This window comes from Nematostella vectensis, chromosome 8 (genome assembly GCF_932526225.1).
Source record: "Nematostella vectensis chromosome 8, jaNemVect1.1, whole genome shotgun sequence".
Taxonomy (NCBI): Eukaryota; Metazoa; Cnidaria; class Anthozoa; order Actiniaria; family Edwardsiidae; genus Nematostella; species Nematostella vectensis.
In genome coordinates this window covers 9,226,663-9,254,374 of record NC_064041.1, presented here as the reverse complement: position 1 = coordinate 9,254,374, position 27,712 = coordinate 9,226,663, and the positions used below count along the sequence as shown (strand labels likewise).

General features: G+C 40.3%; 2 protein-coding genes and 1 long non-coding RNA gene across 4 annotated transcripts; all 3 read left to right on the top strand.

Annotated features, from left to right (window-relative positions):
* LOC125570292 (neurogenic locus notch homolog protein 2-like) lies at positions 1 to 25,024 on the top strand. 2 transcript variants are annotated; one of them, XM_048731829.1, is made up of 5 exons: positions 1 to 107; positions 952 to 1,199; positions 23,134 to 23,251; positions 23,323 to 23,445; positions 24,787 to 25,024. In XM_048731829.1, exons 1-5 carry the CDS (start codon positions 47 to 49, stop codon positions 25,011 to 25,013), a joined length of 777 nt encoding a protein of 258 aa, XP_048587786.1. In that variant the 5' UTR covers positions 1 to 46; the 3' UTR covers positions 25,014 to 25,024. The 2 variants fall into 2 exon arrangements, with proteins under 2 accessions (XP_048587786.1, XP_048587787.1); XM_048731830.1 differs by lacking the exons at positions 1 to 107; positions 952 to 1,199 and adding an exon at positions 21,578 to 21,817.
* Positions 2,719 to 4,419, top strand: LOC125570294. The gene is made up of 2 exons (XR_007312649.1): positions 2,719 to 2,837; positions 4,182 to 4,419. It is a non-coding gene; the product is annotated as an uncharacterized LOC125570294 (long non-coding RNA).
* An 804-nt stretch (positions 25,025 to 25,828) lies between the features above and the next one.
* On the top strand, positions 25,829 to 26,723 carry LOC125570305 (epidermal growth factor-like protein 6). The gene is made up of 3 exons (XM_048731850.1): positions 25,829 to 25,910; positions 26,021 to 26,143; positions 26,458 to 26,723. Exons 1-3 carry the CDS (start codon positions 25,829 to 25,831, stop codon positions 26,721 to 26,723), a joined length of 471 nt encoding a protein of 156 aa, XP_048587807.1.
* The last annotated feature ends 989 nt before the right edge of the window (positions 26,724 to 27,712 follow it).

Genomic DNA, 27,712 nt, shown 5'->3' with positions numbered 1-27,712 from the left:
AGTCAGGGTTAAGAAGCTGTCACGGATAAGTCAAAAAAGAAATGCTATGACTTTACCAATATCGATTCTTCTTCTTGGTCTCGTGGCAAGAATTTGCAACACTCAAGGTAATATTTTCGGCAAAACTTTTCTAGACGAAAAACGAGGAAACGAATCCTTTAGAAAGTTAACAAATTATCGATAATCAGATAAGGACTAAAATGGTGACTATAGGCTTTTCAATGTAAAGTGAATGTTCTGCCCTGAACGTCTTGCTTTTTAAGTCCCCAGATTGCACTAGAAGAGAGGTTTATTATCGAAATCACCACTAGGTAAACATAGCAATGTGTAAACAAGGAACTTTATGACACATTTTTGCCAAACCTTTTCTAGACGAAAAAAGGAAACGAATCCTTTAGAAATACTTTCGTCATCAGGTTATCAATAACTAGTGATGGTGACTTTAGCTTTTCAATGTAAAGTGAACGTTCTGTTCTCTATGTTTTTCTTTGCAAATTCCCAGAGGGCAATAGAAGAGTAGATTAAATGCGAAACTTGCGAACATGACGTTCAGCTAAATACCCTGTATTCTATTTTTTTTTTTAACTCGAAAGGGGAGCGTATAAGATAGATGGTTTATTTTAATTATCCGTTTCACTGTTTTTTGGATCTGGAAGTTAAGGACCTTCAAAAATATCAGATGCTATAAACTACTAGTTTTAGATGGTTTAAATTTCTCGCTACATTATTAATAACTTTTGGTATTCTTTTTTACATTTTAACTAGGAAAGTGTTACGCTTATTTTGTTGTGCTTCTAAGGGGAAAAGGGGCTTAATAGACAGAGAGGAATATTCTGGCTTACAAAGGGGCTTAAAAGAGATGGAGGGAAGCACCTTTAGAATAGAGTCTTGCGGTGGGAATAAAATAGGAATAGCTTATTGCTTTTACTCAATTTGTCAATCCTTTTTCAGATCCCTGCCGCAACATGCATTTTCCTTCTCCGCTAGAGGACCACGCCCTCTTTAACCACACCCTTCAGAATTTAACTGACATATCAGTGGAAAACTGTCAAGTAAAGTGCTATGTGAACCAAGCATGTCGTGCTGTGAACTTTAAGAAAGGCGCGAATCTCGGGAGCTGTGAACTGCTGTCCGCCAAAGCTGGATCCTTCCCTATAGATCTGCTAAAGTTCCCAGGAATCGACTACTACGGCCCCAATGTATGTCTAAACAACCTCATGCGTGCTTGTTGTAAAGTTTTTGTTACAGAAACTTATAACCTCTGGGATGTTTACTGTAATTTTCTGGGGGAGCGAAGCATTTACTTGAGAATAAGCCCTTTGAAACAACTTCATTTGCGGCAAAAGCTGGCACTAGATAAGCAATGCCTTACTTTTTTTAACCCTTTACCTACAAATTCATTTTTAACCCTATTCAGACTTTGGGGGGGGGGGGGGGGGCTTTTTAAGCTCCCCCTCCGGGAAAATTGCTATAACTTCTGAACCATAGAAGCTATGTAGCTAAAACTTGGTGACTTTTCCTAAAAACTATCTGCGGATGTTTTGTGATGCCATTGACATGCTTAGGAGACGCTCCATGTTACCATGGCAACCGTTTATTCACACAGTTTTTCAAAAACTAATATAGTGAATTTTTCATATTTTGGTCCTGTTTCTCACATTTAAATGCCTCTTTTGATTTCCAAATTAAATTAGGTGACAAGTTTCACAACAGCGCTAAAATTTTTTTACTTCGGATATCTGGGGGGAGGGGTGGGTAAATTTAGCACTCTCAAAGCTGTTGTTAAAAATGTCACTAGATTTACTAGATGACACTTTAAAAGCTAATGTTATGCATTTATCATAACCATGAGCAGTAATACATGCATGCAAATTGTTTTTTCTGTAATAATTCAAGAGTTTTTTTATTTCGCAAAAATCAGAAGGATCCAAGATGGCGGATCCAAGATGGCGGACCCTGAAATCCTTACAAAAAAAATGATAACAACTGTTTTCATGGCTTTTTTGCATTGTAAAACCGTTAAAAGGTTGATTTTGACATATCTGAATGATGCAAAATGATTTCAAACCGATAATTTATAATTTAGGCAAAATTTGAAAGAATATCTAGAGACCGATTTGTGACCTTATTTTGACGTCATATATGATTCGACCACACCCAAAATAAGGCGTTGCGATTCCTTGCACAGTGGCGATTATTTTCTGTAAGTTTGATGGTCATAGCCTAAGCGGTTTATGAAAAACGGAGGGGGCCCTGTTAGCCCCCCCCCCCCCCCCCCTAGTTACAGACAGCTCAAAATAGCCCAGTCTGAATAGGGTAGGCGCTTCATTGCAAACCGTCCTAATAAAGGCACAGTTTTACGATCTGCTTAAATTTGATTAATTGATTATATGTATATTAAAACGCCCCGCCGTTGACGCTGCATCTATGCTAAGTCTACGAAATTTATTCTGGAGTCACCACATTTATACGATAGCTAGGCTAAGGCTAGTAGAAATGCTGTGTTTTTTTTTTCTTTTTCTTAGGAGGTTTGCGATCCAAATCCTTGTCCCTCGGCCAACATGACCTGCGTTGAGTTAAAGGGGAATCCAAGATACAGATGTGAGTGTCCACAGGGATACATCGGTTCTGCATGTGAAACAGGTAAAAGCGGTATTCAGAGATTATAGAATATATAGAACATCATTAAAGCTATTTTTGTGCTTCTTTCGTAGATGTTGATGAGTGTTATCCTGGACATTACAATTGTCACCAGGACGCTACTTGTGCAAACACAATTGGCTCTTTCGCATGCACATGTAAACCTGGGTATACAGGAAACGGAGTAAGCTGCGAAGGTAATGAACCACCAACCGATATTAGTAATAATATTACTGTTAATTCGCAAAATGTAATTTAAGTAAAGAACGCTAAAAGTTTCAACTGTTCAACGCGAAGTGCAACAAAATATTTAACGCCAAAGGTATTACGCATGATGTAATAAGTTTATCTATTGACTAAAAGCTAAAAGTAAACTAGTTTACTTTTCTTTCAGTCAATAGAATATTTTAGTTTTATCACATTTAGCGTTTAAGGTTGTTGCCTTTCGTGTATGATTACATTTTGCGTTGAAAGTTATTACATATTGTGTTAGAAGTACATTTTCCCTGAAAGTTATAACATTTCGCGTATAGATTACATTTTAAAGTGAAATTTATGACACTTCGTTTTAAGATTACATTTTGCGTGAAAATTTTTACATTTTGCGTTAAGATTACATTTTGCAGAAAAACACGTAAAATCTACTACCTAGAAACAAAAAACAAAAAGGCAAACAAACCACATACAAGAGCAGTGTATATTCCACCATTAAACTTGTGTTTGATATTATCATAGGTTACTTCAATTATTTATAAGAATTAGACTGTCGTTGGTATTTTTGCTGTAAATCTCGACGTTTGGTGATAAAACTTGTAGTTTAGAAGGAAAGCGTGAACAGCGAATTCGGCTTTCTCTTCTACTTCCCCGCAACAAAATCACTGCAAGTAGACAAAAATAGCTTTGAAAACACATAAACAGATAGTACCTACCGAAGAGAGCACCGCTATATTTTATCATTCCAAAGTTTTTGTATTTTGAGCAGGAATTGTGCCGTTTTTATTAAACAATCAAAACTCGTAGTTATCTATTTCTATGCTTCTCGAGGACAAGATTTTCACCAAAAACAAGACGAGTTTCCTTCATGTTACGTGACCGTGTTTTATTTCCCAAGTCACAGGAAAACCCCTATAAAAGTATTTATTTTAGATAAATTCCGGCAGGACTCACTGACCTCATCCGATATGTTCCACAATTTGTGGGTTGCACTTCGCTGGCTTCTATTTGCCGATTTCTGATTGGATATTCGTGCGCGCGTCGGATCTATGAATTACTATAGCATGTCCGAAACTCATATACATTAAGTACAGTTTTAGACGAAATAAGTTTGATCGACAGACTCCAGCAATTATCACTTGCGATTATAAGATATTGATAAACTTATCACCCATATATCACTGCAAGAACTGCTTCTGTTAGAAGCGCGATGCGGAGCTTCATAGGTATAGAGAAATTTCATAGTTCGCAATATTCATGACACTGTGTACTTGTGCTTGACAGATTGCGCTATTGGTATCATAATTTAGCTTGTGTTTCTTTCTTAGATATTGAGGAATGCTCTTCTGGAAGCAACAATTGCCACCGGGACCATGCTTCTTGTGCAAACACCATTGGCTCCTTCGCATGCACATGTAAACCTGGGTATACAGGAAACGGAGTAAACTGCGCAGGTAATGAACCAACAACCGATATTAGTAGTTATAATACATCTTGTGTGAAATCTATTACATTTCGATATTTGAGACTACATTTTGCAGGAAAAAACACGTAAAATTTACTACCTAAAAACGAAAAAAAAGGCAAACAAACCACATACAAGGGCACTGAAAATTACACCATTAAACTTGTGTTTGATATTATCCTAAGTTATTTCCATTATCTATAAGAATATTATACTGATTTAGGCACTGCCTAAAAGCGGAGCCAGCATGACCTTTTTTCAGCATAAACTTGTGTAGAACCCCCTTTCCCTGCACTTTCATTATGCATCATGTTCCACCACCCACCAAAACGCCACCATATGTAAAACATAAAAAGATTGCATGTTATAAATACTGCAATTATTATTTAAATGTGTATTAGAAAGTATTTATTGACATTACTAAGATATTGATGAATGCGCAGGTAACGAAAACCATCAACCGTTATTAGTAGTGATATAACTGTTAATTCTCAAAATTTAATTTAAGTAAGGAACGCTAAAATTTACAACTTTTCAATGCGAATTGCAACAAAATATTCAACGCCAAATGTATTACTCATAATGTAAGAACTTTATCTATTGACTAAAAGCTAAAAGTTGATTTCGCTTTAAGATTACATTTTGACATTTCGAGTTAAAATTACATTTTGCGCGAAAGTTATTGCATTTTGCGGTGTAATAGCATTTCTATAGCATGTTCGTAGCTCATATATTAAGTTCGGTTTAAGACGAAATTGATCGACAGTCTCCAACAATTAACTCAGGCGATTATAAAATATTGGTTATGTTATTTCCCAGTATCTATATCATCGACTGCAATAACTGCTTCTTTTTAAATGGCTAATTTAGACTGCACGATTTAGTTGTATGCAATACCTCTACAACACGAGCGCCACGTGCAAAAACACTATTGCCTCATTTAGCTGCGCGTGTAAAGTTGGGTTTGCCGGTGACGGAGTACAGAACTGCTTAGGTATGCAACAGCAATACATTACCCTTTTTAAAAAATTAAATATCACAGAACATTTGTCTCTTTTTTGTTTCTTTATCTTTCAGACATCGACGAGTGCTCTCTTGATGTACACAATTGTCATGCGAATGCCACGTGCGCGAATACCGCTGGGTCCTTTACCTGCACTTGCAGATCTGGGTATACTGGAAACGGCGTAAACTGTACAGTTAAAGAATTATTATATACTGTCATTGGTTAAAACATAATAGAAAATCAGACGCAGATGAGCTTGTGGCTACTAATTAGATATTGACGAATGTTATCCTGGAAACAACTTATGTCAAAAGAGCGCTACTTGTGGAAACAATATTGACTCCTCCAAGTGCAATAAGCACCGCCACGTAGCCATGATTTCTCATAGTTATAGGGTTGCTGGAAGTTATTTGCTGACATTTTTACAGTTTCGTGGCAGTTATACATATCATATCCCAAACAATTATATGGACGTATGGTTTTCATAACATCGTGATTTTTTTCTTTTAGGTTTAACGGCCTATTCGCATGTTGGATGTTTCATAGACACGATTGATCGGGCCATCGCGTTACCTTGGATTCATCCATCAACTCTAGAGGAGTGTTTTAAAGAAGCCCTTAGACGCGGAAACATAGTATTCTCAATGCAGGCAAGAAATTATTGCTTTACCAGCCCAGACGCACATCACACTTACAACAAGTATGGTCCCGCACCTGGCTGCAGCGGCGGGAACGGGGGAGCCTGGGCCAATGACGTATATCGCATCAATTACTAAGTCACTGTGACATATCTCACGTCATGTTAGGGATAGTGGAAAGGGTCAGAAGCACTCTCTCACCCATTTTTTTTAATTTCGAATTGATTTGGTAACAAATAAACTACAATTTCCAAAAAAGAATTTTCTTTTTATCTCAAAAGAATCGCGAGTTAAAAGGAAAGTTCGTTTTCCGTCGAATATAGACATAACACGAAAGGTGTCACAAATCCCTTAATCCTTTTTAGACACAGCATCCCACAACTAATTTGGTGCTCGTTATTCAGCTTTAAAACGATATATTATTCGCAATATTTCGTTAAATATTAGCCCGTCAAGACGCATTCTACGAGAGCCGGTCGACGACCCTTTCCGCTATCCTTAAATTCAACTCACACAGCACTTGCGTACATACACTATATGATAGGTTTTATGGTACACCAAAAACTGAAAATCGACTCTGCCAAATTTTCGTCTTTAATAAGACTTCTTCAGGGCAGAGGGCAGAGTCTAAAATTTGGCAGAGTCGATTTCCAGTTTTTGGTGTATTATATTCATTGTTCTGGTACGAGATCGCGACAGTTTGGGCTTTCAGATTCTATTCTAGGTTTTATGGTATATATTAATGTATCTCACTGGTAATTGTTTTAAAAACTTCGCTCAAATTGAAACCCGCTTAGTAGCCCCTTTGAAGCTTGCGACAGATCTGATGTTTGGGAAACATAATCACCAATGTTTATAGTTTGCAAATCCTAAAATAAAAATTAGATATTTATAATCAGCGACCGCAACGCACGCACAAATGAAATCGCAGATTTGGGAGTTTAGTACAAAATTTAAAAAAAACTTTAATTGCAAACCAAGAGATCAAGAGATGCAATTTAAAACTCAAAGGCATTTTGAGAAGGATCATTTTTGGTGTCCAAAAAAGAATTTTCTTTTTATCTCAAAAGAATCGCGAGTTAAAAGGAAAGTTCGTTTTCCGTCGAATATAGACATAACACGAAAGGTGTCACAAATCAATTTAATCCTTTTTAGACACAGCATCCCACAACTAATTTAGTGCTCGTTATTCAGCTTTAAAACGATATATTATTCGGAATATTTCGTTAAATATTAGCCCGTCAAGACGCATTCTACGAGAGCCGGGAGATTAGTACAAATTTAAAAAAACTGTAGTTGCAAACCAAGAGATCAAGAGATGCAATTTAAAACTCAAAGTCATTTTGAGAAGGATCATTTTTGGCGTCTAAAAACGCATTCTATCAATATCACGTTTAATCACTTACAGACTCTTGCTAACAAACTCATTAAAGGTGGTGTAGATTATGGATGCAGTGATGCTAATAAATAGAACTCACATATTGTTTTCGCTGCAGAAAGAAGGATACTATATAATATGCATTAATGGAATGAAATGTAATGCACATGCTGAAATAAAAAAAAAAAAATTTTTTTACGACTTTCACATTTGCTCTTAGGGTCGCTAAACTCAACCGCGTTCCCAACCGTGATGATGGTGGTGGTGCTAGTGGGGGAAAGGGGGGGGGGGGGAGCGCAGTCATAGGTATCTTATGTGGAAAGGATCCGCCCTTAATAAAAAATGGCCCACTTTTTGGCCGCAAAGGGGGGGTGACATGACTCAAGCGCGTTCCCAGGATTAGCCGTGATGGTTATGGGGGGGGGGGGGGGGCGGGGGGTGCGCAGTCATAGGTATCCTATGTGAAAAGGATCCCTTAATAGGAAATGGCCCACTTTTTGGCAGCAAAGGGGGGGGGGGTCACATGACTCAAGCGCGTTCTCAGGATTAGCCGTGATGGTTATGGGAAGGGGGATTCGGAGTCATAGGTATCCTATTTGAAAAGGATCCCTTAATAAGAAATGGCCCACTTTTTGGCCGCAAAGGGGGAGTGACATGCCTCAAGCGCGTTCCCAGGATTAGCTGTGATGGTTATGGGGGGGGGGGGGGGGTTCTACTATTGCTCCCAGGAGCAAGTGTGAGCACACGCTCTAGGATCCAGCGTACTTTGCGGGCGCTCCCAATAAAGGTCACTGCTACGGCTGGGAGCGCCCGCAAAGTACGCTGGATCCTCGAGAATTTAGTAAGCAAGCACTTTGCCTTCTGTGTGTGTTTTCCCGGGTTAAAGCGGCGAGCCTATGCTCGGTACTTTACTATCTTCACTGCTCTCGAGAGTTCCTTTTTCTTATTTTAAATCTCGAATGTCGTAAGTAAACGTTATCTGTATTGTATAAATGCGGCCAAGCTGAGACTTTTCATCGATCTATTGCTATGGATGGTGGGACACACGGACGGATCCAGGTCTTTCCGAAGGGAGGGGTAGGGGTTAGAGAAACAGCCTAGAGAAGGAGGGGGGCAATAAATAAAGCACATGGCGGAGGTTAAAGTGGAGAATTTTGCTCCATCGACCCCTATGGCCATCCCCCTAGATACGCTAATGGAATTTGGCTGAGCAAATATAAAGTTACCCACTGACCAACCATACCTTTTCCCAACAAGTAACACAACGAAAACTCACAAATAATCGAGACAGACAGAAAACAATCAAACAAAGTAAGCCTATCACCGGCGCATAATAATCTCAAATATATTACTTACCTGTCGCTCCGCCAACTAAAAATATCTGAATTTTAGATCTTGAAAAAGTATGTATTCCGAATCAAATGCGCCGGTGATAGGCTCGCGTGTTTTCCACCTGGCGGGGAGGGTACAATACACCAAAAACTGGAATTCGACTCTGCCAAATTTTCGTCTTAAATAAGACTTCTTCAGGGAAGACTGAAGAAGCTTATTTACATCAGAATAGTAGCGAAAGACGCAAAAACATTACAACTGACAAAAACGCGCATTTTCTAGAATAGCGCGCGCTATAGATAAAAAGAATTTACACATCTCTACGTGGGTTCCTACTACAAAAAAAAAGTCATCACTATTAAGACCCCGCGGGTAGATGGACTTAAGCCGATAAGCCCACTGGCCTTCCCTTTCCCTAAGCTGAGCCTCAGAGTTACACTTATCTATAAGTTGTACCATAACATTATTAAGACCTAAATGCTTGTCGCAATGAAAATGTTGATAGATAAGGTCATCCTAAACTCTTTCACTAATCGGTAAACTAGGGTGCTTATTTAACCTACTTTTATGATTATTAAAACGCTTCCTAAAACTATTGATAGTAGACCCTACGTATTGCTTGCTACACATAGAGCAAGTAATGAGATAAACAACAAAATCTGAGTTACAGTCCAAGTCAAAATTAATGACATATTTCTTATTAGTAACCGTACTGCGAAACTCCCGCCCTGTCTTAAAAAAAGTACACACCCTACACCTTTTACTGCCACACTTACCACGACCTCTAACCTGAGTACTATCCTCTTTAAGAGAGGAGTGCACCAACATACCCTTTAAACTCCTAGTTTTCCTATAAGCCACCATAGGTACCTTACCAATAGCACCCCTACATCTACTAGAAGATTCTAGAACTGGCTGTAAATTACGAAGAATACCAGGTAAATTAGGTAAAGCTGGATGAAAAGTGACTACAAAAGGTACACGATCATTCTTACCTTTACGCCTGTCTTTCAATGTGTCGTCCCAAGGAATACGTCTAACCCGGTCAACTTCCCTCGCTACAAATCTGCTGTCATAACCCCTATCAACTAAATAACCTTGTAACTCTAATACCCTCTTTTCGAAAGAAGAGTCTTCTAACATATCCTACGAATACGTAGTGCCTGCCCAAAAGGAATGCCTTTCTTACAAGCAGACGGATGACAGGACGTATGAAAAAGATATTGATGCTTATCAGTAGGCTTACTATACAGATCTGTATATCCCTAGGAGTAAGTGAAACATCCAAAAAATTTACCTGACTAAGAGACCACTGAAACGTAAATTTTATAGTTCTATGTATAGAGTTCATGTGAGCCATAAACTCTCTCAGAGCGTCCTCACCTTCGGTCCAGACCATGAAAATGTCATCGATATACCTACGCCATAAAAAAGGCTTAACTGGAGAAGAGTCTATGATTTCCTTTTTCACTTAAGCCATAAAAAAAGATTAGCATATGATGGTGCCATCCTAGTACCTATAGCCGTACCTAATACCTGTAAATAATGCTTCTTATTAAATACTAAGTTATTATTATTTATTTATATTATATTATATTAGTTATATTATTCTCCAGGACAATGCGAGCTAAGTCCACAAGGTTCTCAGTAGGAATATAATTACCTGTTAACTTACCACGTTTGTCCAAAGCGGCTTTAAGAGCCTCCAACCCCTCAACATGGGGTATGTGGGGGTAAAGCCCAACCACATCTGCTGTGACTAAGATAGCCCCCTGAGGTAAAGTTCCGATATCCCTCACTATATTAAGAAAATGTTTAGTATCCTTAATATGGGATGGTATAGATGGCACCAAATCCTTAATATGATAATCTACAAACTCAGATATCTTTTCAGTGCAAGTATTTCACCCCGATATGACTGGCCTACCTGGGTTACCCTTCTTATGTATTTTAGGAAGGAGATAAAAACGACCTGCCCTAGGCTTACCATTGATGATAAGATAATCTAGAGTCTTATCATCTATAAATCCATCAGCAGACATTAACGTACGCTTCTATTTACTAGCTCCGTAGTATATTAAGGGTAGGGGAGGGTAGTATAGTTTGCTCTCGTCTCCAGTTCGGCCGAGCGCGGCTAACTGTCCAAAAGCACCGGTCACCGGTCAAGGGTGCACGTGGCTACTGACCCGTTTTGAAGAATGGCTAGCGGCCTCGGGCCGGTTCCTGAAAAGTCAGATAAATTTATTTGCCGATAAGACTTATCCGCGGGTTAAATTTGCATAGAGGTGGATAGCTATCCGACCGATAAAATCTGGTTCTTGAAAGCAAATTTATCCATCCGATAGCTATTGATAGATAAGCGACAAGGAAACTGGTTTGATGAGTGAATTGTACACAGTAAACCCGGTAAATCAGCAAATTTGAGCCCAGTTTACCTTAACTTTCGTTTTCTTTCACCACAGAATCCTCATAACATTTCTATGTTGTCTGCAATCGCCTCCATTCAGTCCCAACTTTGTTTTTAACTGGTTTAAAAAGCGCTCGTTCGACATGCTAGCAATTGAAGTCTCCCATTGACGCCAACTTGAAATTAAGAGCTTCAGTTTCACATATTGGACGTCGCTCAATGTCTCGAGATTCTTCGAGTTCTTAAAAAAAAAGTACGAAAAACGCCAAAACCCACCGAGCGCCATTTCGAATCACCACAGGCTTCCCAACTTGTTATTTGCAACCAATATGTTATAAGCGCTAATGATCATCTTCGAGCGACACCCTAGCACTTATATGACTAGATAAATGCTGGAGAGTTTGAAATCTATGTTAATTTGACGTTTCTCTAATACCCCAATAGTACGAGTTTTGAGTTTTATTCCCAAGCTTGGGAGATCTGTGCTCTCCCAATAACCATGGCAACAGCTCATCCGCCATCTTGAATTACATGACTTATCGGCAGATAGCGACTTATCGGGTCCTCCCGACCTCTGCTAACTTTATCTGCTACTTTATTAGAGGATAACTTTATCGGCTGTTTCAGGAACCCAATTTATCTACGAATACATTTATCTGGGGATAAAGTGCATATTTATCAACCGATAACTGCTAACTAAGCTTTCAGGAACCGGCCCCTGGACACAATAGAGAATACAATGGTCTCAGTGGTTGCCATGGTATTGCAATGTATTTTCTATTGTGTCCAGACCCCGACCGCGCTCTGTGGACCGACCGTTTTTCAGCACTCTGGAAGAACGATAAATTTCGACTTTGCAGTGAAAAATTGCAGGAAAATTCTGGTCTTTTGGATTATTTTCTCCAAAAGATGTGTTTATAAACTATTCTTCCATGGCATATAGGATTTGGAAGGGAGAAGGTGCCCGTTTTCTGCCAAAAAAGTTGCCTCGAAGAGTCAAAGTTGTGATTGCCAGCCCGTGAACCTTCCTAAATTGTGGTATTTTATTACGAGTTGGGAGGAGGTGAACCGAGATGAGGGTGGAAAATCGCCTAAATTGTTATGAATCACGAAAATGCTGTTAGTACTGCTTAGTAACTACCTAAGTGACCGGAAACAGCAGGTAAAACTCGGAAATACATGTTCCTCTTGGCAAACCATTTCCAAGGTAATCCCCCAGGGGTCAATAATGGGCCCGCTATTTTTTAACATATTTATGAACAATTTACAGCACGTCATACCACGCTCTCCACCTACGCGGACGATACCCAGATATTCTACGCGGGAAACACAATCCACCAAGTGGAACAGGCTATAAATTGCGACCTCAGCAAGACTGATGCATGGTATGAGGAAAACGACATTAGGAAAAAGCATGAAAAATATATAGCTATGGTTATTGGCAAGACAACAGACAACCCCGTGTTTAAATGCGAGGGCACTGCCATCCCCACTATAAAGGAACTACAGCTGCTTGATAATCAGTTAAAATTTGAAGGCCAAGTTGCAAAAATCTGTCGGAAGGACAGCCAACAACCTGCAGTTCTACGACAAATGAGAAAGATGCTCCAACTGAACATACATGTCAAACTTCACCAAGCTTTTATCGCCCCCCATTTAAACTATTGCTCCGAAACGTGGCATTCCTGCAGCAAGCGTCTGTCTAACAAATTAGAAAAAGTAAATGAAAGGGCGCTTCGCTTCTTATACTGTGACCACCAGTCAAGTTACAAAAACTGCTAGAATCAAATGGCCATAAAACTGCAGCAAATCGAAGGCTAAAAAATGTGATCTAAAGTTTTCAAAATTAGTTCTAAAAGTAGTAAGGTCCCTTCAAGTATTTCTGAGCTGATCAATATCAGGGACGCCAGTTATAACCTCCGAGGAGATGCAAAAATGACTTTACCTAAAGTAAACACTACTACATATGGGATGAAATCGTTTAGATATCTGAGTAGTAAGGGGTGTGAGTATAGGGGACGGCAGGAATGCGTAGAATGTGGTGAATGTGCCACACCTAGCTTAAAGGAAGTATCGGTATGTGTGGGCTGGGACCTGGGGGGGGGGGAAGGAATGCGTGAGTATCAAGTATCGGTATATGAGTTGCTCTGGTGTCTAGGGGAGGAAAGGAATGCATTGGTGGCGCATTTCTTGTTACGCTCAGGGTTCCGCTAAACGGGCCGCGTTGACCTAGTGCTGTGTGTTTATCATCCAGGGGGTAGTATAAGGTCATAGCGGCATCGTTGTATGATGTGTTGTCATATCTCTGTAATACGGTTGGATGGTGCATATGTTATTAGTTTTGGCCTTCAATTTTTTTGTTTTGTTGTTTCTGTTTTGTATTTAAAGGAAAAAACAAGATTCATGTTGGGCAAGTTAACGTTGAAAACACGGGACGACCGTAACAAGATTCCATATCGTGCTTGTGTCAACACAATACAATCAATTAAATGTAATTAGCGAGGGCTTGCATAATATCAGAATAAAGTACCCCCTACTATTACAATAAACAAAGTTCGTTCATGTACAGCAGTCATTTTATTGGCATTTAAGTCGAGATGAAAAAAAAAAAAAAAGAAATGGTATGGTATTATGCGTACTTTAGATGGTTGATGCTTGGTGTCCCAGCTATTACAAATAAACAACGTTGACAGCCCTAATTAGATTTCTTGCCTGATATCAGGATTAAGTGCCCAAACTATTAAAAATAAACAAAGTGGTGGTTCTAATCGCGTGCTATTTTCCTAATCATTTAGTGAATTATATTACGTCTGGATGAGAATTGATGCGCCCTGACAGATTTCACATATTTTTTGCCCTTCTATGGTAAGGTCACGGCAGTAAGGGTCAAATATTTTTTTTATTCTTTTACCGGGTGCTATTATTGGCAGGTACTTAGTTGTTTAGTTATGAACCCGCTTTTATAAAAGGGGGTACGGTATATATATATTTTTTTATTTCACACTATTAGCGATAATGGATATCGATGAGCCTTCATTACAAGAGTTACTAGAACTATTACCGAGTCCTGATGGTATTCCAACGTTTGGCATGCCACCATGGTACGGGTCATCAGAAGAAGCAAACCAGGAGTATGCTGTCTACGACTATATGGAATGGGTCCCAATGCGCCGTTCTTCCTCGTTTGTCTCGATTGAGAATGCCCCCGGCCCAAAAGGAAAACCGTTAATTTTAATTTAATTTATTGACTTTGCCCACGGAGAAAAAAAAAATACACATACATAATACGTTATACATGAGAAACAGAACATAAATACATACAATAACGAAAGGGCAGGGTATCCGCCACAGCTAGGCCAATTACGGCGTTCCAAGACTACTATTCATACTCGGGGCACACAACAGGGGGCGTTGTACCCGGGGGTGACAACTCTGGCAACTTGATGCGGGTCTTCACAAAAAGGCGACGATGGTGACATGCACGAAGAAAACTTCCTCAACCCCTTCTATTTCAAAATACGGTTCTCTTTTCTCGACACTTTTAGAATTCAAATTGCCGACGATAGTGGAAACATCATCAAGTTCCAATCGGGCGCTGTAAAAGTTGCCTTGCATATCAGGCCCCAAAAGAAGTGACTGTATTATTTAAAAGTTGGTCCCCTGAGCCCTCGCACCTCATTACTACGTACATACCCGGGCACACGACATGTCCCCCAACACCTGAGATGGTGAAGGCACCCAACTGGTTAAAGCAAGTCGCTATGGGGTTGCAAGAGAATATAGCCAAGGAGTTACGTGAAGACATGGCTCAGGGAGGGCCAGCTCAGAAAGGAAAGGAAAGATTTCGGGGAGCGCCCGTAACACAAGGAGGAAGGGGAAGATTCCGTGGCTCTCAACTCACCCAAAGTGGCCGCGGGGTCTTTTTTTGCTCCTGTGACCCAGGGTGGCCGTGGGGTTCAATGGTCATTGGCGCTTAATGGTTTACCCCCATTCCTAGGGATACCTATGCCAGCGCAGCGCGGTGGTGGAGGTGGCAGGAGTGCCCCAAGGGGGATTGGCAATACTTTGAGCACTGCCTACCAGCCCTCACTTATCCGCATTCAACCTCCCACTCCCTCACGCAAAAGACCAGGAACCACTGAGCCGTCTACTACAAAGAAAAGTAGGAAGGGATAAAAAGCCACCGCTATAACCGGCAGGCACCATTCAACATCAATACCATACACTGTCAGGAGCTCCGCAGCATGGCCGTCTCCGAAGCCACTGTTTACAAAACCTCCAAAATAGGTTATGGCAGAGAATTAGACTTATTTTCTTTACCCGATACCGACGTCACAGCCGCCAATAGGAAATACCTGAAGTACCCCCAAAAACCCAGGAAGATGACAAATACACGTTCATTATTCCGGCATCATCCAATTACATCGACCTGAAAAAGACGTTCCTTTCCATGATGGTCAAAATCACCAAGGCTGACGACAGCAACATAGATAACAACCAATCAGTCGGTCTGGTCAACTACCCCGTTGGGAGCCTTTTCAAACAGGTGAACATGAATACCCAGCTGATAACCAGGGACTGAAAAAATGGGGAGCGCTAACTAACGCCGCACGTGCAACCAAAGGCGTGGGTATTGTTGGAAATGTGCACTCTGACCTGTTCTCCAGCGACCGGTATTTGATACCTGATGTAGAGCTCAAATTGGAATTCTTCCTAAGCGGGCCTAAATTCGCACTGATGTCAACTGCCCAAGACGAGAAAATAAAGACACTTGACCTGGCCCTCAATTTCTACCACGTCGACACAGCCGTGTCTAACGGCCTTGAAATCTAGACAGCACTCAACGCGGGGTACACAGCCGAATACCTGATCGTGAGCACCACGATCCAGCCGCTGGTTATCTCTATAGGGTCGAACACCTTCCAAAAGTTCGACTTGTTTTTAAACAAAATTGGCGGCTGTGTTTGGAGGGGTACTGCCCAGTGACAAGCTGGGCAAGCAAAAAAGAAAAAGCGTTGGGGACACGGCCTACATCGTTAACACCGACCCTAGCAATAAACCTGGTATGCATTGGCTGGCGGGTGTCTACGAGACTCCTGACCATCTTGAGTTTTTCGACAGTTTTGCTTTTAACCCCCGCACTTATTGGGGTGGTATCCAACAATTTTGTCTCAAGCACAATATTATCGTGAAGAACAATCGTCGCGTCCAAGCCCTAACATCAGAGACTTGCGGGCGCCATTGTCTGTTTTACCTCTATCACCGCTCAAGGGGGAGTCACCCAATTCACAGATGCGCACAAGCCCTACGACCATAGAGTGGGGACAAACTACATCCGCTACACTTGGCAACAGTGTGCTAAAAAACAAAAAGACGTAATCAAATGTTTATGCCTAGGATAATAAGTTGCAAGAAAAAATTTGTAAGCATTAGCAGAAAGAGAGTTAAGCAACCTTAAACACTGCGTGTCTAAACCATTCCTTGCGGTCTATCATGGATGTAGTCTTTAACAACCCACGAGATCAGTTAGGCTGCCGTAACCTTGCTGCCCAGGCATTCCACAATAGGGTAGGTTTTGTCATGGATGCTTTCTTCGACTTTCATAAAAAACCGCTCCCACGTACTTCCTAGCGACCAGTGTTGTTACGTCTACGTACCAGTGGAAGACGGAAGGTCTTAACTTACACCCCACTACGTAACAATGGTAGCAGAGGAAGACCCCGACGCAAGTACCGCCGTTTGTCCCGTGTATGCGTCACCGAACACCTTGATGGGGAGGTGGTGACCAAATGCACCACCCGCCGTCGCACCACCTGACTCCAAACGGGGGATCTTTAAAAAGTATGAAAGACACAGGGCACTCGCAACTATGGACCGCCCACAAAAATGTGGACGCCACCGAGCGCCTCCCAGAAGGGGTCGGGGGAATTGAAAAGAGCCATGAAAAAGAACCCACGTTGTCGACTGTACCTGCCTGTGGCGAGGCTACGGCAGCAACGTAGCGGCCTCACCTTCCACAACCCCCATGGATTAGATAATAAAAGGACAGAATGCTATAAAAATACCACCTACCCATGCTCGGGAACTTATTAGGCGGTAAATGATATAAAACGCGCCGCTGGCTAGCCACAACCCTCATTCACACCATGCCGGTTACTGGGAAAAGAGGAAACCGTAAAAGCGGGAGGCGTCCGCGCCGCTGCAAGGACCGCTTAATTAGAAACGCACCTTTTCTCGAGATAGTACGTACCGCAAAACCGCCGCTCAGACGCCACCTCTTGGCCGGCGCCACCACTGAACAAGTGAACAGCGTAAACGAGATCGCACGCAATATTGTTGAGGAAAATGTTGTGCTCTCGCCTTACTACTACAAAAAACTCAGGCCGCATCGTGCCCGGTTAGGAAACATTGCCAACCGTTCTCTAGGAACCGCCACCCGGAAAAGGATTATGAACCAGCGTGGTGGTTGGGCAATCCCCCTTCTTATCGGTGCCCTGGGAAGCTCAACAGCGGCCCCTGTCCTGCAAAAACTCATATCAAAAATCAAAAACAATTGGTGGTTGGGAGGGGACGCGTATAAAAGCATCATCCCCACGAGAGCTAGCACCATTCCAAAGGTCCTACCATACCAGCGCGGAGGCAAAGCCAGTCAAGCGATGAATACTACAACAAAGCACGGCGATGTGTACTGATTCCCGAAGACATCACCCCTATCTTGGACAGTCTAAAAGTAAAAAATCGTATAGAGTCACCACCACAATACGGAACCATGTCACAACTCGCCAAAAAGATGTCAGCCACCCTGGATGACCCCCCCCCCCCCCCTCCCACAGGATATCAGGCTACGGGAATACCAACGACTCCACCGAGAGTTTTTAACATTGGCAGAGCAAACAATATCAGGAAGCCCCACCGTCAGCAGCATTGTCGAGGGGGAGATCATCAACACTCTTGTTAGCGCACCTACACCACCTCACGAGACCCCCCGACCACAATCGCTGCCCACTCCACCATCACACTCACCGTCAAAGATCCCACTACCTACTAAGAGAAAACAACTCCCTCCACCGCAGGAAACCCCTCGATCACGAACGGTACCCACATTACCAAACTACCCGCCACGACGACCAAACCCACGTCGACTTAAGACCCTGAAACAGTTAACCTCAACCCCCAGAGAATGGACTACTTTTTAGAAACGCAATAAAACAATCACAAACCACACTCTTCATTGTCTGTTTTTATTTCCCTTTTTATTAACAGTCTTTTTTTACAACCACTGTCACGCTTCCAAACCTCGGAAATCACGATACTGTCCAGACAAGAGTCAATTTTAAACAACGCGGCGCACAGCCGTTGGGCCTTTAGTTCTTTACTCTTGTCGCACACCCAGCGCATAAAAGTAAACGCCTCGACCCGTGGGCAATGGGGATCGACTAAATGCTTAGCGTGGCGACCACAATCCGCTTCAACAATCTCTGCGCTAAATTGACCCCCTGAATCCAGGGACCGGTAGTAGCGTAGTACTTTTCGAGGTTTAGACAGGGTATGCCAAGAGCGCCTAGTAGACGTCTTTCGTACACCCCACACTTGTGTCTGACGATCCCGCCTTGCCCGTAAAACTTTTACCACGCAGAAACCACAGCCTTCAACCTCTCGTGTTTGATAGCCCTCGGGGCTCGATCCTGAAAAGCCAGCCGATGGACGTGTCTCTCCACGTTTGTCACACTACGACGCTGCCACGGTCTGAGATCGTGCATCCTGATAGGGAGAATAAAATGCTGACCAAGGACCTCTTGGTGGTGGTGACAAAAACCCATCTTCTTTGTTTAAAACCCCTGCCCAATTTGGAACCCGTCCAGAACCAGCACAACAGTCACTTTCTCGATAGCAGTTTTTTTACCCTCAGGACTAGCCACAAACGTCCACTCAGGACCCGCTATAGTTTCACTACTCTTGGCATTGACCTCCTGCGGTCCGTTCAGCCTCTTTACTGTGCCGATCACGGAGAAACGTGCGAAGGGGTACTACAAGGGACCGCCAAATTACATAGGCACCTACACGTAGACCGAAACAAAGACCGAGACCGCCAAAAACACCACTCAGTAAACTCACGATAAAATGCTTGTACATTACCACTACAACCGCTGCACTGGGACAACAACTGGGAGCACCAGCCCTTGGCATGGCTATTTTATTAGCTAAACCATCCAACCGTATTACAGAGATATGACAACACCGTTAACCAGTGAAAAAGCACCTTTTTTTTATTCCTGTCAACGCATCATACAACGATGCCGCTATGACCTTATACTACCCCCTGGATGATAAACACACAGCACTACGTCAACGCGGCCCGTTTAGCGGAACCCTGAGCGTAACAAGAAATTTGCCACCAATGCATTCCTTTCCTCCCCTAGACACCAGGGCACCCCATATACCGATCATTGATACGCACGCATTCCTCCCCCCCCCCCCCCCCCCTAGGTCCCAGCCCACACATACCGATACTTGACACCGGAAATCCTTTAAGCTAGGTGTGGCACACCCCTTACTACTTATCTGGCCCCCCGGCTTTGGAATGCTATTCCAAACGGACTTAGAAAAATACAAGGGTACCGCGCATCCAAGCGCAGTATAGATGAACTAGATCTTTCTTGCACTTTATGGCCGATATTTTTATACCTTTGACATTCGTAATAATGTAAATAGTTAATTCCCAAAATTTTACACCATAGAAACTGTACATAGAATTTTATACTTATATATTTACATATTTATCTTTTATCTATTTTTATATATTTTATGTTCGTGAATTATCTGAAAACTAGCTTGTAGCTACGTATAATTTCACGTTAATAAAGTATTTATCTATCTAATCACGGCTAAAACGGAACAAGATCAATCTATGACAACAGCTTCAAGAAATTGGCTTTATTACAGATATATTGGGTAAACAAATTAAAAATAATATTCAATACACGAACATTTCGTCTGGTTTGTCCGTGATTTTCGTAATAATATCAATCGCGCGTTAAATAGGAGCACATTCTGCCGTGCTCCATAAAGTAATAAGTATTCTGAAAGACTTAAAGGCGCATTGTTACCAGTTAACTTCCGTCTGACAACTTCAGTCTGATTAAATATTGATTTATTTTGTCTGATATCTGGATATGATTAGAACAGAATAAAGCAAGATAAATTTCTTTCAAGCCATCTCAAGCTATGGTTAATGTTTAGAATAAGCGATTAATTATTGATAAAAGAGTTATACACAATAATATTGAGGTCAGGAAGAAGCTATCACAGATAAAGTCTAAGAAGAAGTGATATGACTTTACCAATCTATTATCATACAAAATATAACCCTTTTGCGCCATTTTGTGATTGCATTGCACTGTCTGTGTACAACCCCTCTTTGTACAACTGATTAATTATTGATAACAGCCACATATGTAATTATTGTTTAGCGACACAAGTTTGCTTAGTGTATCAATATTGAAGTTTGAATATTGAAGCTATCACAGATAAGTCAAAGAAGAAATGCTATGACTTTACCAATATCGATTCTCCTTCTTGGTCTCGTGGCAAGAATGTGCCACACTCAAGGTAACCACGCCAAACCTTTTGTAGACGAAAAATAAGGAAACAAAAAGGAAATAAAAAATTTTCTAAAGGAAATCCTTTAGAAAATTACCAAATTATCAATAATTAGATAAGGACTATATTAAATGGTGACTATAGGCTTTTCAATTTAAAGTGGACGTTCTGCCCTGAACGTCTTGCTTTTAAATTCCCAGAGGGCACTAGAAGAGTGGTTTATTATCGAATACACCACTAGGGAAACAAAGCAACGCGTAAAGGAACTTTTATGAAAAATTTTTGCCAAACCTTTTCTAGACGAAGAAAGGAAACGAATCCTTTAGAAATACTTTCGTCATCCGATTATCATAACTAGTGATGGTGACTTTAGGCTTTTCAATGTAAAGTAAACGTTCTGTTCTCTATGTTTTTCTTTGCAAATTCCCAGAGGGCACTAGAAGAGTAGATTAAATGCGAAACTTGCGAACATGACGTTCAGCTAAATACCCTCATAGGCCTCTGTGTTCTATTTTTTTTTTAACTCGAAAGGGGAGCGTATAAGATAGATAGTTTATTTTAATTCTCCGTTTCCCTGTTTTTTGGATCTGGAAGTTTGGGGACCTTCAAAAATATCAGATGCTATAAACTACTAGTTTTAGATGGTTTAAATTTCTCGCTACATTATTAATAACTTTTGGTATTCTTTTTTACATTTTAACTAGGAAAGTGTTACGCTTATTTTGTTGTGCTTCTAAGGGGAAAAGGGGCTTAATAAACAGAGAGGAATATTCTGGCTTACAAAGGGGCTTAAAAGAGATGGAGGGAAGCACCTTTAGAATAGAGTCTTGCGGTGGGAATAAAATAGGAATAGCTTATTGCTTGTACTCAATTTGTCAATCCTTTTTCAGATCCCTGCCGCAACATGCATTTTCCTTCTCCGCTAGAGGACCACGCCCTCTTTAACCACACCCTTCAGAATATAACTGATATATCAGTCTGGAACTGTCAAGTAAAGTGCTATGTGAACCAAGCATGTCGTGCTGTGAACTATAAGAAAGGCGCGAATCTCGGGAGCTGTGAACTGCTGTCCGCCAAAGCTGGATCCTTCCCTAAAGACCTGCTGAAGCTCCCAGGAATCGACTACTACGGCCCCAATGTATGTCCAAACAACCTCATGCGCGCTTGATGTAAAGTGGTTGTTACAGAAACTTATAAGCTCTGGAATGTTTACCGTAATTTTCTGGGGGAGCGAAGCATTTACCCATTTAAGCAAAGTATTTAATTGGCCCTTTGATACAAATTCATTTGAGGCAAACGCTGGCACTAGATAAGCAATACCATACTTTTTTTAACCCTTTACCTACAACTTCATTTTTAACCTTATTCAGACTTTGGGGGGGGGGGGGGGTCTCTTTAAGCCCCCCTCCGGGAAAATTTCTATAACTTCTGAACCATAGAAGCTAAGTAGCTAAAACTTGGTGACTTTTCCTAAAAACTATCTGCGGACGTTTTTTGATGCCATTGACATGCTTAGGAGACGCTCCATGTTACCATGGCAACCTTTTATTCACACAGTTTTTCAAAAACTAAAAAGTAGTGAATTTTTCATATTTTGGTCCTGTTTCTCACATTTAAATGCCTCTTTTTGATTTCCAAATTTAAATAAGTGACAAGTTTCACAACAGCGCTAAAATGTTTTTACTTCGGATATCTGGGGGGAGGGGTGGATAAATTTAGCACTTTCAAAGCTGTTGTAAAAAATGTCACAAGATTTACAAGATGACACTTTAAAAGCTAATGTTGTGCATCTATCATTACTATGAGCAGTAATACATGCATGCAAATCGTTTTTTCTGTAATAATTCAAGAGTTTTTTATTTCGCAAAAATCATAAGGATCCAAGATGGCGGACCCGGAAATTCTTACCAAAAAATGACAACAAATGTTTTCATGGCTTTTTTGCATTTTAAAACCGTTAAAAGGTTGATTTTGACATATCTGAATGATGCAAAATGATTTCAAACCGATATTTTATAATTTAGGCAAAATTTGAAAGAATATCTAAACACCGATTTGTTACCTCATTTTTACGTCATAATTGATTCGACCACACCCAAAATAAGGCGTTGCGATTCCTTGCACGGTGGCGATTATTGTCTGTAAGTTTGATGGTCATAGCCTAAGCAGTTCACGAAAAACGGAGGGGGCCCTGTTAGCCCCCACCCCCTAGTTACAGACAGCTCAAAATAGCCCAGTCTGAATAGGGTAGGCGCTTCATTGCAAACCGTCCTAATAAAGGCACAGTTTACGATCTGCTTAAATTTGATTAATTGATTATCTGTATATTAAAACGCCCCACCGTTGACGCTGCATCTATGCTAAGTCTACGAAGTTTATTCTGGAGTCACCACATTTATACGATAGCTAGGCTAAGGCTAGTAGAAATGCTGTGGTTTTTTTTCTTTTTCTTAGGAGGTTTGCGTTCCAAATCCTTGTCCCTCGGCCAACATGACCTGCGTTGAGTTAAAGGGGAATCCAAGATACAGATGTGAGTGTCCACAGGGATACATCGGTTCCGCATGTGAAACAGGTAAAAGCCTTATTCAGAGATTATAGAATATATAGAACATCATTAAAGCTATTTTTGTGCTTCTTTCGTAGATGTTGATGAGTGTTATCCTGGACATTACAATTGTCACCAGGACGCTACTTGTGCAAACACAATTGGCTCTTTCGCATGCACATGTAAACCTGGGTATACAGGAAACGGAGTAAGCTGCGAAGGTAATGAACCACCAACCGATATTAGTAATAATAATACTGTTAATTCGCAAAATGTAATTTAAGTAAAGAACGCTAAAAGTTTCAACTGTTCAACGCGAAGTGCAACAAAATATTTAACGCCAAAGGTATTACGCATGATGTAATAAGTTTATCTATTGACTAAAAGCTAAAAGTAAGCTAGTTTACTTTTATATCAGTCAATAGAATATTTTAGTTTTATCACATTTAGCGTTTAAGGTTGTTGCCTTTCGTGTATGATTACGTTTAGCGTTGAAAGTTATTACATTTTGTGTTAGAAGTACATTTTCCCTGAAAGTTATAACATTTCGCGTATAGATTACATTTTAAAGTGAATTTATGACACTTCGTTTTAAGATTACATTTTGCGTGAAAATTTTTACATTTTGCGTTAAGATTACATTTTGCAGAAAAACACGTAAAATCTACTACCTAGAAACGAAAAACAAAAAGGTAAACAAAGCACATACAAGAGTAGTGTATATTCCACCATTAAACTTGTGTTTGATATTATCATAGGTTACTTCAATTATATATAAGAATGAGACTGTCGTTGGTATTTTTGCTGTAAATCTCGACGTTTGGTGATAAAACTTGTAGTTTAGAAGGAAAGCGTAAACAGCGAATTCGGCTTTCTCTTCTACTTCCCCGCAACAAAATCACTGCAAGTAGACAAAAATAGCTTTGAAAACACATAAACACATATTACCTACCGAAGATAGCACCGCTATATTTTATCATTCCCAAGTTTTCGTATTTTGAGCAGGATTTGTGCCGTTTTTATTAAACAATCAAAACTCATACTTATCTATTTCTATGCTTGTCGACGACAAGATTTTCACCAAAAACAAGACGAGTTTCCTTCATGTAAGGTGACCGTGTTTTATTTCCCAAGTCACAGGAAAACCCCTATAAAAGTATTTATTTTACATAAATTCCGGCAGGATCCACTGACCTCATCCGACATGTTCCACAATTTGTGGGTTGCACTTCGCTGGCTTCTATTTGCCGATTTCTGATTGGATATTCGTGCGCGCGTCGGATCTATGAATTACTATAGCATGTTCTAAACTCATATACATTAAGTACAGTTTTAGACGAAATAAGTTTGATCTACAGACCCCAGCAATTATCACTTGCGATTATAAGATATTGATAAACTTATTACCCATTTATCACTGCAAGAACTGCTTCTGTTAGAAGCGCGATGCGGAGCTTCATAAGTATAGAGAAATTTCATAGTTCGCAATATTCATGACTGTGTACTTGTGCTTGACAGATTGCGCTATTGGTATCATAACTTAGATTGTGTTTCTTTTTTAGATATTGAGGAATGCTCTTCTGGAAGCAACAATTGCCACCGGGACCATGCTTCTTGTGCAAACACCATTGGCTCCTTCGCATGCACATGTAAACCTGGGTATACAGGAAACGGAATAAACTGCGCAGGTAATGAACCAACAACCGATATTAGTAGTTATAATACATCTTGTGTGAAATCTATTACATTTCGATATTTGAGACTACATTTTGCAGGAAAAAACATGTAAAATTTACTACCTAAAAACAAAAAATAAAAAGGCAAACAAACCACATACAAGAGCACTGAAAATTACACCATTAAACTTGTGTTTGATATTATCCTAAGTTATTTCCATTATCTATAAGAATATTATATTGATTTAGGCACTGCCTAAAAGCGGAGCCAGCATGACTTTTTTTCAGCATAAACTTGTGTAGAGCCCCCCTTCCCTGCACTTTCACTTGCATCATGTTCCACCGCCCACAAAAACGCCACCATACGTAAAACTAAAAAGATTGCATGTTCTATAAATACTGCAATTATTATTTAAATGTGTATTAAAAAGTATTTATTGACATTACTAAGATATTGATGAATGCGCAGGTAACGAAAACCATCAACCGTTATTAGTAGTGATATAACTGTTAATTCTCAAAATTTAATTTAAGTAAGGAACGCTAAAATTTACAACTTTTCAATGCGAATTGCAACAAAATATTCAACGCCAAATGTATTACTCATAATGTAAGAACTTTATCTATTGACTAAAAGCTAAAAGTTGACTTCGCTTTAAGATTACATTTTGCGTTGACAGTTATTACATTTCGCGTTAAGATTACATTTTGCGCGAAAGTTATTGCATTTTGCGGTGTAATAGCATTTCTATAGCATGTTCGTAGCTCATATATTAAGTTCGGTTTAAGACGAAATTGATCGACAGTCTCCAACAATTAACTCAGGCGATTATAAAATATTGGTTATGTTATTTCCCAGTATCTATATCATCGACTGCAATAACTGCTTCTTTTTAAATGGCTAATTTAGACTGCACGATTAAGTTGTATGCAATACCTCTACAACACGAGCGCCACGTGCAAAAACACTATTGCCTCATTTAGCTGCGCGTGTAAAGTTGGGTTTGCCGGTGGGTTCTGAGTACAGAACTGCTTAGGTATGCAACAGCAATACATAATTTTTTTAAAATAATTACATATCACAGAACATTTGTCTCTTTTTTGTTTCTTTATCTTTCAGACATCGACGAGTGCTCCCTTGATGTAAACAATTGTCATGCGAATGCCACGTGCGCGAATACCGCTGGATCCTTCACCTGCACTTGCAGATCTCGGTATACTGGAAACGGCGTAAACTGTACAGGTAAAGAATTAATATATACTGTCATTGGTTAAAAACATAATAGAAAATCAGACGCAAATGAGCTTGTGGCTACTAATTAGATATTGACGAATGTTATCCTGAAAACAACTTAGGTCAAAAGAGCGCTACTTGTGCAAACACTATTGACTCCTCCAAGTGCAATAAGCACCGCCACGTAGCCATGATTTCTCATAGTTATAGGGTGGCTGGAAGTTATTTGCTGACATTTTTACAGTTTCGTGGCAGTTATACATATCATATCCCAAACAATTATATGGACGTATTAAAATAACATCTTGATTTTTTTCTTTTAGGTTTAACGGCCTATTCGCATGTTGGATGTTTCAAAGACACGGAGGATCGGGCCATCGCGTTACCTTGGATTCATCCATCAACTCTAGAGAAGTGTTTTAAAGAAGCCCTTAGACGCGGAAACATAGTATTCGCAATGCAGGCAGGAACATATTGCTTTAACAGCCCAGACGCACATCACACTTACAACAAGTATGGTCCCTCAACTGGCTGCAGCGGCGGGAACGGGGGAGCCTGGGCCAATGACGTATATCGCATCAATTACTAAGTCACTGTGACATATCTCACGTCATGTTAGGGATAGTGGAAAGGGTCAGAAGCACTCTCTGACCCAATTTTTTTTTTAATTTCGAATTGATTTGGTAACAAATAAACTACAATTTCCAAAAAAGAATTTTCTTTTTATCTCAAAAGAATCGCGAGTTAAAAGGAAAGTTCGTTTAACGTCGAATATAGACATAACACGAAAGGTGTCACAAATCCTTTAATCCTTTTTAGACACAGCATCCCACAACTAATTTGGTGCTCGTTATTCAGCTTTAAAACGATATATTATTCGCAATATTTCGTTAAATATTAGACACATTCTACGAGAGCCGGTCGACGACCCTTTCCACTATCCTTAAATTCAACTCACACAGCACTTGCGTACATACACTATATGCTAGGTTTTATGGTAGATATTAATGTACCTCGCTGGTAATTGTTTTAAAAACTTCGCTCAAATTGAAACCCGCTTAGTAGCCCCTTCAAAGAGTGCGATCGATCTGATCTTTGGCGAACATAATCACCAGTGCTTCTAGTTTGCAAATCCTAAAATAAAATTAGATATTTATAATCAGCGACCGCAACGCACGCGCAAATGAAATCGCAGATTTGGGAGTTTAGTACAAAAACTGTAGTTGCAAACCAAGAGATCAAGAGATACAATTTAAAACTCAAAGGCATTTTGAGAAGGATCAATTTTGGCGTCCAAAAACGCATTCTATCAATATCACGTTTAATCACATAGAGACTCTTGCTAACAAACTCATTAAAGGTGGTGTAGATTATGGATGCAGTGATGCTAATAAATAGAACTCACATATTGCTTTCGATGCAGAAAGAAGGATACTATGTAATATGCATGAATGGAATGAAATGTAATGCACATGCTGAGATAAAAAATATTTTGTTTACGACCTTCACATTTGCTCTCTAGGGTCGCTAAACATGACTCAAGCGCGTTCCCAGGATTAACCGTGATGGTTATGGGGG